This window comes from Stenella coeruleoalba (assembly GCF_951394435.1).
Source record: "Stenella coeruleoalba genome assembly, chromosome: 6".
Lineage (NCBI taxonomy): Eukaryota > Metazoa > Chordata > Mammalia > Artiodactyla > Delphinidae > Stenella > Stenella coeruleoalba.
The window spans coordinates 123,165,941-123,179,110 of NC_137151.1; the positions used below are offsets into that span (position 1 = coordinate 123,165,941).

At 50.7% G+C, this 13,170-nt stretch overlaps 1 protein-coding gene across 6 annotated transcripts in view; it reads left to right on the forward strand.

Moving 5' to 3' along the window:
- The window catches only part of AGAP1 (ArfGAP with GTPase domain, ankyrin repeat and PH domain 1), a 563,651-nt gene that overhangs the window by 177,238 nt on the left and 373,243 nt on the right, over positions 1–13,170 (forward strand). For all 6 annotated transcript variants that reach the window (XM_079924566.1, XM_079924567.1, XM_079924562.1 and 3 more), the window contains exon 2: positions 11,068–11,126. In XM_079924566.1, the coding sequence (XP_079780692.1) occupies positions 11,068–11,126 (59 nt within the window). The remainder of the gene's footprint in view (positions 1–11,067; positions 11,127–13,170) is intronic.

Here is a 13,170-nt window from a genome sequence, read left to right on the forward strand (position 1 = left end):
GCGGCCAAAATAAATAATAAATACATTTTTAAAAATTACCTTTTAATTCATGTGTTCACTCAAACTTCAATAAGAAAAACAGCTGTAACCTATCTCAGAAAAATGGCTGTGAATTTAACCTGCCGATTTTATTCTGTCTGGCAATTTCTGGCTCACACCTTTTCATAAAACGTCCTTATTTAAACATTTTCATTTTCAAAGACTTGGCAGTTTCATTGTAGGTGTTAAGATGTTTTAAAGACTCCTTAAAGTCTGTTTACAATTTAAAATCTTTTCAAAATGTAGGATTCTGACTTTGGTCTGAGATGACAGCATTTTGCCACTGCTTAGATGTGCCAGGAGGCTGTGTGTCCTTGGCCATGAGGTGGCATTTTAGTGGTGGGGCTCCGTATGTTCTGAGGGTCCTTGTCTCAGGACCCTAGTGTGGCAGCCAGTGTTATTGTCTCACAATTATTAATCACACCAGCCATCACTTAGAACTTCTTGTTAGTCTTCCCACTTACAGAAGCTCTTACCCAGGGCTCAGCTGTAAGTCCTCATAAAGTCCAGGTTGAACATTTCCTATGTGGTATATATATTCTTTTTCATATTCTTTTCCATACGGCTTGTCACAGAATATTGAATAGAGTTTCCTGTGCTCTACAGTAGGACCTTGTTGTTTACCCATCCTACACGTATGTATAATAGTTTGTGTCTGCTAATCCCAAACTCCCATTCCTTCTGCCCACAACCATCCCCCCCGCCCATCAACCACAGTCTGTTCTCTATGTCTGTGAGTCTGTTTCTGTTTCATAGATATGTTCATTTGTGTCATATTTTAGATTCCACTTATAAATGATATCATATGGTATTTGTCTTTCTCTTTCTGACTTACTGGTACTTCGCTTAGTATGATAATCTCTAGGCCCATCCACGTTGCTGCAAATGGCATTATTTCATTCTTTTTGATGGCTGCGTAATATTCCAGTGTGTGTGTGTGTGTGTGTGTGTGTGTGTGTGTGTGTGTGTGTGTGTAACATACATAGATACACACCACATCTTCTTCATCCATTCATCTGTTGATGGACATTTAGATTGTTTTCCTGTCTTGGCTATTGTAAATATTGGTGCTGCTATGATCATAGGGGTGTGTGTATCTTTTTGAATTATAGTTTTGTCTGGGTATATGCCCAGGAATGGGACTGCTGGGACATATGGTAATGCTGTTTTTAGTTTTCTGAGGAACCTCCGTACTGTTCTCCACAGTGGCTGCACCAATTCACATTCCCCTGAGAGTGGTTCTTTTAGGAACTTTGGTGTTGATAGAAGGCCCCTAACTTCAGCTTGGAGACCGGCCTGTTGTCTGTTTGCATGGAGATGCTTACATGATGTCTGTTGGGTTAACCAGAGCAAGGACCATAGGGTTATCCTGTTTGGGGATCCAAAGCCTGCTCTAGAAAGACATCTGCAGCAAAACCCACCGTCGCCCTGGGTTTATGACCGTGGAACAGAAATCGGATGGAGTCAGGTTGCACAGCTTTTTGGATTGCTGTGTTGTTTGTGAATAAAATACTCTGGAGCGGCGTCAGCTAATGAAGTGCTCGTCCTTCTGAAGGAAATACGAAACACAGAGCTGTCAGGGCCGCACAGAAGGGTCCTTTATAGGCGGCCCTGCTCCCCCTCTGGGCTGCAGAGAGGCATCAGTTTTCATACTTGAAGGAGGAAAGGAACGTTTTCTTCCTCTCCATTCTCAAATCCTCACACCCTCTACTCTCCTTATCCTCAGACACGAGTCTTTCAAGCCGTTTTTCCCACACCCAGCGTAGCAGTGGTGTTCTCAGAGAGCTCTGAAGCAAGGTGCTCTGTGCAGCATGTAGGAACGCCATCGGGGGAAAGGCAGGGAAGGGAGTCAGCCATGCTCTGAGGAGTTGGAAGCTCGCACGTCCCCTGGACCTCATCTGGGCAGGCATCGTTTGCCTTGGGCGCTCCTTAGGCAGAAGAGCAAGGATCCCCTTAGAGGCTGGTCTCGTGGAGAAGGATTCCGAGTCACGTCAGGGCTCGGGGGAAGGAAGATGCTTGGGATCGCAAGCCCTTGGTCGTGTCTGCGGTGGTGGGATTGGGGGCGTCTTGGTGGCCTGGCGTGCGTCACCGTGCCCTGGGAGCATCTTAGGAGTAGGGGTTGGATGCTGTCAGGGAACGTGTGGGTGGGAGACTGGTTTCTGGGTCTTTGAGGTCACTGGAAAGCAACTTGAACTTCCAGGCAAGCCTGGAATGAATCTTGTATCCCAAGGGTTTATGGTTTATTCCATTTCTTAGAGAGACTCAGGGATTTTCAAATAAGAAATTAAATCACCCTACGGAAAACTGTGCCAGTGAGCTTCTGGTAAACCCTCCAGTTGAGAGTCATCAGTGTATTAATGTATTAACCAGTTTGCAGTGTGGCTCTTCCCTGCTGCATTGAAATGGATTTCTTATTTTATTAGGGACATGCGTTTCCTGTCTCAGCACGGAAACGAGGCCCAACGGGAGCCGTGGTCTCCTCCAGTGCTTCTGTTCTCGGGGGCTGTGCTTCCTTTTTCCCATTGTTGTTTCCCTTTATATTTTGGGATTCTGAATGCTTTAAACTAAAAATAAACGCTATTTCACTTTTCTGTTGCTAAAAAGAATATTAAAAAAAAACTTCTTGTGAAATTTAAGGTTTCAAACAAACATCTCAATCCCGGAGATAATATGTAGTTTTTAAAAAGTCACCTGCGATTTCAGGGTCCCTTTTTTTAACCCTTAAATATAATTTCGGGAGGTTTGTTTGGAACCTGTATTCGTGGCCACTGGATCCAAACGGGATTGCGGGGGAAGGAGAGACCGTAACGGTCTAATCGTGGCCACGTGCTGTGCTTCTGCGTGAGAATTTGGAGGAAGAAATGAGCCCGTAGCTCTGCTGGGGAGTGAGCCCAGGAGCCAGCGGGGGGCTGGGTTAGTGTGCTTGAAGACGAGCGCCCTTGTCTAGCGAGGGGCGCTGGGAGCCGATCGCGAAAGACCCCGAGGAAGGACACAGCTGTGGAGACGGGGGCCTCAGCAGGAGCGACGCTGGCCCTTCCCTGGTCCTTAGCCAGGTTCTCCTGCTGCCAAGATGGGGGCCCAGGACGTGGGGCTTTATGGTCTCAGTTCACGTCCATTGAGAGATCTCTTGGTTTACCGTAGCCCCCTTGTTGTGTTCCTTTGATTCTTTTGTTTTTTGCTGAGAGACAGTGAATTCAGGATTCTTTTAGAGCCCTGCAGAGTTTTTGCTATATATGAGTCATCGTGCCACATGGATACATTTCTTTCCTCTTGCATTCTCACGTGCTATAGCGTGAACCACATGAAATTGCTACTCAGCCACTTATGACCGACAAAATGACAATTCCAGGAGGTTCAATGTAATATAAATTGGCCTGGGATCGAAACTAACCGACAGTACCTTTTAGCGGGTCTTACTCACTTTAGAGTTAATGGCTTGCTTTGAATGCCGATAGCTAATAACTTGTGGCTCGATGGCTTGATGAGGCCTTTTCGGGCCCCGTGCTATTTCGGGCTCACCTGTGGTCCCAACACAGGCAGTGCACTCAGGTGGCCTGTGTCCACCCCAGAGGCTGCGGGACCCAGGCGATGGGGTACCAGCAGCTTTGCTCCTTGATCACACCCACAAAGGCCGTAGGAGGGCTTCCACTGTGGGGATTGGGCCCTTTGCTAGCAGAGGGGATTATATCATCTCTTCGAGTGGAGGGGAAGGACTTCCACTCTACCGGTGCGGAAACACAGTGTCAGAGAGACTCGGAAAGTCACCCAAGAAGGTGGAGGCCACCGTCAGCCCGTGGCTTCTGGCTCCCCGTGCCGAGTTCCCTGTGCTCCTCTGGGGTCCTGGACATTAGGACAGCTGGGGCCAGGTGGGAGAAGCAGGGCTCCCACAGTCCGTGGTGTGAATCCCTGACATTGGAATTTTACATTGGTCGCATCTGCTTAGCAAAGTTTGGAAAGCGGAGGGAGTGAAGAAATCCAGAGAGAGCTGGTTAGCGATGCGGACTTTGAAGTTCGGATAGGATGGGTCCCGGCTGACGTTCACCTGTTGCCAGCTTTGCCAGGTGTCCCAGGTGAGTCTGGGGCAGGGTGGGGCGAGGAGCACACCTGGGGGAACACAGCAGGTGAGGAGGGAGGGATTTGCTGGCCTGACCTTTCACAAGGGACCGCCCCTCTCCAGCAGCACCGGGCAGCCGGGCAGCCCGGAGCAGTGAGAGCCTGTCCCCATGCTGCCGTGGCATCAGGTGAGCCTGGGTCACAGCAGTGCTCAGGGGACGGTCGTCAGTATCACAGGCTCAGTCGTAAACGTCGCTGAGACTCTCTGCTGTTTTCTCTCTGCGCTTCGTTCATCCGGGCCTGTGCAGGGTTGATCCTCGTTGCATAGACAGTGGTGAAGTCATGCGCACTGAGGGCAGTTTTCCTTCTGAGGTGTTTGTTTGTTTGTAATCACTGAAAGCATTTGTCTCCAGACCAGATTCATTGTGATGGAAGAATGGCCTCGTTTGCCTGTATTGCAAAAGAGATTTGATTTGATTTTGTAAAGAAGACTTATGCTTTTTATTCATTCTGATTTCTATGCTCCTGAAAAGTCTTTCACTCTCTTGTTCAGGGCAGGAATACAAGGAGAAAATAAAACACATCCCTTTTTATTAGGATTTTAGTCCCCCTACTAGATAGGCTGCTAAGATTGTCCTTCATAATCAATCATTTTCATCGAGGTGTACTCTTACGCCAGTAGATTGCTGTGTTTATTCTCAAGTTCCTCTTTTTTTTTTTTTTTTTTTGCGGTACGCGGGCGTCGCACTGTTGTGGCCTCTCCCGTTGCGGAGCACAGGCTTCGGACGCGCAGGCTCAGCGGCCATGGTTCACGGGCTCAGCCGCTCCGCGGCATGTGGGATCCTCCCGGACTGGGGCACGAACCTGTGTCCCCTGCGTCGGCAGGCGGACTCTCAACCACTGCGCCACCAGGGAAGCCCCATGTTGCTCATTTTTGACATGAAGTGCACAAGAAGGAAGTCCAACCACAGCTTTGATGCTTTTCTGAATGTCAGAGTGTAACTGCTTGGTCCAGGCTCAGCGGAAATGGAGTAATGAAGGGGTAATCTCCCTGGTAGATCTTAACGCAGGGTTCCTGGTTATTGCTGGAACCCAGAGGTTAATGTAGTCTGTGGCCATCTTCATGCCCTGCAATTAAATAAACTCCGAGGTATTGGAGGAAAATGCTGAAGGACAAGAAGTACTCTTTTTTTTTTTTTTTTGGGCTACTTTGCAAAATCCTATCAGTTTTAAGACTTGAATTTTTGGCTTTTGATACATCAAATCAAGAGAGTGGAAGAGTTGGTGCTGTAATAATACAAAATAATACAGTAGCACCAAGGGGAAAACGGGGGGCTTTCTACGCAGTGTAAAATTCACTATGATTTTGTCTATTCACTGGACCATTTCTTCACCTGTGTTCCTAGCATTTAGGAATTAGGTGATTTGTCCGTGATCCCCCATGGGCAGCAAGTTGCTAATTAAGCAGCTGGGAATCAGGTCCCTGCCCTCCACCCCCCACCCCATTTGTTCTGTCTTTGGTTGTTAAAAAAGGGAGCGATTGTTAAAAAAGGGGAGTTGTTATAAAAAAGGGGGGTTGTTAAAAAAGGGAGGTTGTTAAAAAAGGGGTTGTTAAAAAAGGGAGGGGGTTGTTAAAAAAGGGAGCGATTACGGCTTTCAAGGGCTTTCGAGTCAGAGCGCCTATTGTGTGTGTAGTAAAATGAGGGCCTTACATTTCCTGGTTAACTGTGCGGTTCTGCATATGAATAATTTTGGAAACAGACCAGAGCTGAGTCCCTCAGTGTTCTTAGCAGGCGGAGACTGAAGGGAGTTTGTACTCAGGATGAATTTTGAGAAAGTCCAGGCGAGGGAAAGGAGACAGTCCTCCTGGGAGTGAAAATAAAAATAAACAGCCGAGTAGCTTTGTCGTTGGATTTGTGTTTTGTTTGTTTCTGCGGCTCCTGCCCCGACGGTCTTAGGCCTGTTCTCCCATCTGTCGGTGTCAGGAGCTGTTCGCATTCTTTGGGGTCCAGGGTCTTGTTCTGTCACCGAGAGCAGCCAGGGTGTGGCTGAAGGTGGTCCTGGAAAGGGAGGTTCCGGAAAGAAGGCCTCGCTGCATCCTTGCTCTTCTCCAGGGGCTCAGAGAAGCAGCTCTGCTGCTGGGGAGAGGGGCTGTTCTCTGAAATGAGCCTGCGTCCTTTGTGACAGTGTCTCCTTCAGAAGAACCGGGAAGGGCCTCTGCGATCCTTTGGGTTCACTTGCGATGCTCTCCGGAGCCCCGTCAAGGGTTGATCTGTGCGTGTCCTCTGGAAGAGGGTTCAGGCTGTTTCAGGGACAGCAGGGTGCACGCCAGTGCGTTGGGGTGTAGGGGGTGCGGTGAGGGGCCCCTAGACCGGCCAGGATCGGGGGCCGCTGCAGGGTCCAGGCCCCTTCCTCTGCCGTGTGGCTTTTGTTTCCAGCTCCAGGATGTCTGTGCCCCTCCGTGGAAGGCCGTCTGCTTGTCCTCACCCTGCAGGTCAGCAGGCCCAGCTGGGCCAACCCTGCTCCTCAGTAGGATGAAACCAGATGGATGCGGGGGCAGGGGTGCCCGTGGGCCTGGGAAACAAGCAGTGGCCAGTGGGGACGAGGAAGGAGGTCTACTTGGAGGAGGCGGAACTGGCCCAGAGAAGGGTTTCTCCTGGTGTTGGTATAATCCCTGCTTTCCTCCTGCATCATGCTTTCAGATTTCCTAAGAAAGCCCGAGTCACACCCTCCGCTTGGAGTAAGAGGGGGTCTCCGGGACGCTAAGGAGAGCTGACCACACCCTGGTGGTCCAGGTGCACGGTGTGTGGTTCCATTTGTCAAGACGGCCTCTGGGTGGAGGCTGGTTGGAATCTGCAGGAGCCCGGCCCTCTGCCCAGGCTGCCCGCTGCTCTCAGGGCTCCCCCGGGCCGCGCGGCACCAGGAGCTGGCTCTCCAGCAGCGCTGTGTGTGTAAACACGTTTATCACTCAGTGACCCGCGTGGTCAGCGGTGTTAGGACGAAGACAGGAATAAATACAGTGTGGTGTTGTAAATACATTCTGTCTGGGCCGTCTTCCGCGACCTGCACTTTACTCGTCACTGCAGGGTGGGGTCCGGGCTCGGCACTTCATTTCATTGTGTGTCTGTGTGTATATGCGTGTATTTGTATATATACATATATGTTTGTTTACATTTTTTGAGACCTTATTTTTTCAGAATAGTTTAGGTTTATAACAAAATTGAGAGGGAGGTACAGAGATTCCCCTTATGCCCGCCCCCCACGTGCACAGCCTGCTCCATCATCACTCACCAGAATCGTAAAGACAAAGAAACTGCTGAGGACGCCGTAAAGGGATGACCCAGGTGGTTTGAATTTCATTTTTCTTGGGGCTCAGCACGAATTGTCCAAACCCCAAGCACCTTCGCCTTTGAAAGTGTAGGTCTGGCAGCTTCCTCTTTGCTCAGCATCATAAGAGTGTGCATTGTGGGCTTCCCTGGTGGCGCGGTGGTTAAGAATCCGCCTGCCAATGCAGGGGTCACAGGTTCGAGCCCTGGTCCGGGAAGATCCCACATGCTGCGGAGCAACTAAGCCCGTGTGCCACAATTAATGAGCCTGTGCTCTAGAGATGGCGAGCCACAACTACTGAGCCCACGTGCCGCAACTACTGAAGCCTGTGCGCCTAGAGCCTGTGCTCTACAACAAGAGAAGCCACCACAGCGAGAAGCCTGCGTGCCACAACTAGAGGAAGACTGTGCACAGCAACAAAGACCCAACGCAGCCAAAAATAAAAATAAATAAAATAAACAAATGTATTTTAAAAAGTGTGCATCGCGTGGATACAGTGCATTTTCATGTGTGAGCTTCGCTGGACTTTATCTTAACATAGGGCTAAGCTAGGAAGGAATTCTACTGGCATCCACATTTAACTGTTTAGAATTCCCTTTCTTAAGTCCTAAAATAATATGCCATGCGTGTGACCTGTGGGCACACCCGTGAGACAGCAGGGAGTTGGTGTCTTTTCCTTTAATTTCACGTTTTGGTCATCAACTCAGAATAACTAGGCCGAGAATTTCTGCTTAAAATTCCTAACACTTCCCCCCCCCCACCCCCCCTAGTGCTGAGCAGTTTTGGTTTCCTGCTCCGTCCTGATAACTTCCCCTTGTGTCCTTAGGCCCAGTCCCTGAGTCTACTTTGGAGGTGGGGGGGTGGAGGTGGGGGGTGGGGGTGGAGGTGGGGGGGTGGGGTGGGGGGTGGGGGGGTGGGGTGGAGGGGGTGGGGGGGTGGGGGGGAGGTCACTTTCTTTCTCCAACTGCCTTCAGATTTCTGTTCTGAAGAAGCTAATAGTTGGGGTTCTTCACTCCTGATAAAAGTTCCCTGTTACTTCAGGTTCCCTAATCTTGGTGTTCTTTGAGAATTTCTTTTCACTATTATGATTTCAATTGAAGAGATAAAATGTAACCTGAAGTGGAGCCATGTTAATGATCAGGAATGACTAACCGGCTTCTTTTCCTAAACCCTATTGGGTCATTACAGAGGACGCCCAGCATGCTGGCCCCCAGTGATGACAGCTAAAGGGCCTCAGTGTCCCCGACAGGCTAAAAGCAGTCAGTCAGCGCTTACTGGGTGTGTTTTATTCTAAATTCAAGTCCAGTAGCATTTCAAAAGCGCATGGGGATGTGTTTTCTTAAGATTATTCTACTCCAAGTGGGGGAATTGAGTGGAGCGCAGAATGGCCTCTTCTGAAATGAGACACATCTTCTGTGACTTTTGGTTCTAGCTGCTCTGAGAACACACGTGCACGTGCACACGCTTTCCCATACACGCGTTGCCATACACGCACACATGCACAGGCTGCTGGGTGTGTGCCCCCGACGCATGTGTGTTTATCCTTTAAGGATTGCTGCACCGTGGGACTTAAATAGAGCAGCCGGCTGGTCTGGTCGCCATGGTCCCCACCCTGCTCACCCCGTGATGAACTCTTCCAGAGGGGCTGCACTGTCATCCCTGTAGCTCCCACTTAGGGAGTCCAGCCCACAGAAAGGTCCCGATCCATAGAGGACTAGCGTGAAGGAGTATCTGGTGTGTACGTCTTCTGCTGCATCTTTGTTATGTTTCATTTAGCCTCTTGGGAGGCAGCATTCAGTCCTGCCCGGGCAATGATGGAGGTGATGAACATTTTTAAAGTAAATCTTCAAAAAGTGAAGATGTGTTTTTCTGGTTAAGTCAAGCATTAATTTTATTAATCTGGTCAGGTAGATCAGGCATTAATTTTATTAAGCTAGTTGCCACAAACAAATATATTCCATTCGAGGGAAGATATGTTTGCAATTAAAAAGGCACCACACACATTGTTGCAGTGTTTATATAATACGCGTCTTTCTTTAATGGAGCCCTGCTTAATCTATAATGAATATGTAATACTTGTGATAAACATAATCTTTGGTGGTATGTGCTTAAATATCGGCCGTGCATTAGTGAATGGAGCTCATTTTAATTCCCACTTTGCTCTCTTTGTCTTCCTATTAAGGTTATTAAAAACTATATTATTGAATTTTTTTTTCATGCCAGATGGTAGAAAATGTGGAAGGTACCAAAAGGTGACAATGAAAAGAAAATCTCTTCATTACCTTGTCCCCAGGCTACCTGGTTCCTTAACCCTAGATCAGCAACTGTGAAGTTTTTTTAAATCCTTCCAGAAGTGTTCTCAGCATGGACAAGCTTGTGTGGGTATTACACACACACACACACACACACACACACACACACACACACACACACACACACACACACACACACACACACACACACCCACACACACCCACCCACCCACCCACCCACCCACCCACCCACCCAACCCTATAGCTTTGGGATGGCTGCACTTTGGTACGTTGGGGTTTTAAACATTTTGTTGGCGACTTAGCCTTCATTACGTGGATGTATCCAAATGTACGTAACCAGCCTTGGGTTGTTACAAGCACAGCAACAGCGCTCTCTCTCTCTTTTTTAATAACTTTATTTATTATTTATTTATTTATTGGCTGTGTTGGGTCTTCGTTGCTGTGCGCGGGCTTTCTCTAGTTGCGGCAAGTGGGGGCTACTCTTCGTTGCGGTGCGGTGGCTTCTCTTGTTGCGGAGCACGGGTTCTAGGTGCATGGGCTTCAGTAGTTGTAGCTCGCGGCTCTAGAGCACAGGCTCAGTAGTTGTGACGCACGGGCTCAGTAGTTGTGGCTTGCAGGCTGTAGAGCACAGGCTCAGTAGTTGTGGCTCACAGGCTCTAGAGTGCAGGCTTGGTAGTTGTGATGCACAGGCTTAGTTGCTCTGCAGCATGTGGGATCTTCCCGGACCAGGGGTTGAACCCGTGTCCCCTGCATTGGCAGGCGGATTCTTAACCACTGCGCCACCGGGGAAGTCCTCCCCCTTGACTTTCTGACGCATCCCAAGGTGTTCTCACTGGATCTTCAGTGAGAACTGAATAATATGTTTCTAAGGATCAAAACTCCAGCTTGAAAGTCTTCTTCTAAACCATAGTGTCGGATTGTAAACACTTGGATTTTCCAGCCATCACCTACCATAACTTTATTGGGGGGATTTCAGACAAGTGAGTATTTTAGTGAAAACCCAAAAGGCCCAAAGTTCACTGGCTACAGGGTCATTTCCAGGAAAGCCAGGAGCTCCCTTCGTCCTCACACTTGCCCACATTCACGATAGGAAGGGTCTTAACACCCCTGGGCAGGGTGGGCCCTACAGGGCTGGGGCAGGACTTCGGAGTTGTTGGAGCGTGTGTTACGTTTTAAGAGGCAGGACACGGATTGGAATCGGAACAGCCGTGTGAACCAGGCACATCTCAGCTTCTCTGGGTGGAAGTGATGCTAGGGGTGGGCTGGACCGTCTTCGCTGTCCTTCCCGTTTGAAAACTGGCACCTTGGGGGTATCTCGACCTTGCACTTCGGTAAGTCTCAGCATCTCACTTCCTTTTACCCTCCTGTTTTACAGATGCCTTTGTGAACAGCCAGGAATGGACGTTAAGTCGATCCGTCCCGGAGCTCAAAGTGGTGAGTGTTTGCTCTGGCCTTGGGCGTGGTCATTCCTCACCTGCAGGAGGGGGGCTTGGAGGGGGGCTCAGGAAGGGGTGAGGTGTGACCTGTGAGTGCCCCAAGCCCGCATCCTGGTGGGCGTCAGGGTTCTCATTCCCTGGGGCCCAGAGGTGGGCCGTGTTCTGCTGTGTCCTGGGGAGGGGCCAGGTGAGGCTGAGGTTAGGGCTGGAGTCCCGAGGGCGCCCGTGACGGTCATGACAGATGGCAGGTGGCCTTGTGTGCAGGGCTGGGTCCACCCACCACTGTCTCTTGTATCTGAGTGTGTGAGAGAGAGATTCTGTCTCACACACACACGCGCGCACACACGCACACAGCTCATTAGTCCTTTGCAGGATGTCATGGACAGTCTCTGTAGCGAGGCATCAAGATGTAATTCTAATTCATCACTGAGAAGGTGTGACTGTATACTGTGTTACAGAGGAGTAGCATAAAATTTAAAGTTTTGTTTTTATTATGAACTTTAAGTACTCTTTCAGTGACACTATTTAAACTGACTTAAATAAAAAATGACTGGATCTGTTAACAGCCACACCTCTGAGCCTCTCCCCACTTCACCTGCCCCCCGCACTTGGGGATGGAAGAAAGGACAGCTAGAACTGTTAAAAAATCACATTGTTATGAAATACGCGGCGTCTGGAGGACGTGTGTGTGTGTGTGTGTGTGTGTGTGTGTCTTAAACTTCTCACGTGACAGACTGACCGTGGTGACAGCAGGTCAGCTCATCCTGTCCAGGCCCTGGGCCTGCTCTGCTCGGCCCACCTGGGCCCTCAGCCTCGGCATGTTGTCCCCCGACGTGCCCTTTCTCTGAGGCCCCAGGGTTTGTTAGCAGTTCCAGCCTGTCTGCCCGGTGACCCCAGAGGCCCTCAGATGCCCTTCCCGGGGCCCCAGCCACCTGCGGTGCTTCACGGGTGGACCCGGGGGGGCGGGGGACAGGCCCCTTCTGGCCTCTCCCTCCGAGACAAGGAGGTGGAGCAAGGACAAGTGTGTCTGTGACTTCCAGTGTCACCGGGAAGAACAGGTTTTGAAACTTAAGGCCTGAAGGGAGGGCTCGTGGGCAGGCCCCCTGACATCCCCCCGGCCCGAGGGCGCCTGGTGTGTCCCCGCTGCCACTGCCAGGCGTCCAAGCCAGGCCTCCTGCCCTCCCCTCTCGTCCCCGCTCCTTCCTCCCAGCAGGTCTGACCTTTCTCGATGGCTCCTTCCTTGGGGGGAGGCAAAGGGGCCCACGGTTCCGGGGCCGTTCCAGAAGCGCGGGTTCCGCAAGCCCAGCCCTGGGACAGTGCCGCTCTGTCCCCTGTGCTCTGTGACGCTGTCCCCGGAACAGAGCGAATCCCGTGGGACACTGTCAGGAAGCGACGTCAGCAATCGCGGCTGCGCGGCCAGAGGTGCTGCTTGGAGGTCCCCAGGGAGCTTTCCCAGTTTCAGAGGCGGCCTCTTGAGCCAGCCAAAGGTTGGGGTCCTGCCGTCGGAGTAAAGCAAGGGGAACAGCGTTCTGGTGACGACACTTACTCTGTGCGGGACGTGGGGTACCTCCTGGGTGGAGCCGTCACCTTGAGTCCTGAGCCGGTCGTGCTGTTGTCCCCACTCCCCAGGCAGCGGGGGCGGAGCCTCACGTGTTGAGAGTGGGCCCAAGGAAGCCCTGGTTAGTGAGACGCGGAGCCGGTATCTGAACCTGGAGTTTGTGCTTCCGCATCAGCTCTGCCGGCAGAACTTTCTGCAACTGGAAATGTTCTCTGTCTCCAGGGTGGCACCCATGGGCCCCGTGCGGCTGTAGAGCATCTGAAGTGTGGCCAGTGTAAGGGAGGAGCTGAAGTTTAAAGTTGAAGGGTGTCAAGGCCCATGGTTTAGACCCAGTTTGGGGAGTTAAAGGTGGTGAGGGTTCTACCAGAGCCCGCATAGCAGCCCGTGACGGAGGACGCCTCCTACCAAAACCTGTTCTCTGCTGGTATTTCAAAAGCATGAGTTTTCTGGAATCAGTGCGTGGAGGTGTAGGGGCGCTTGTGTT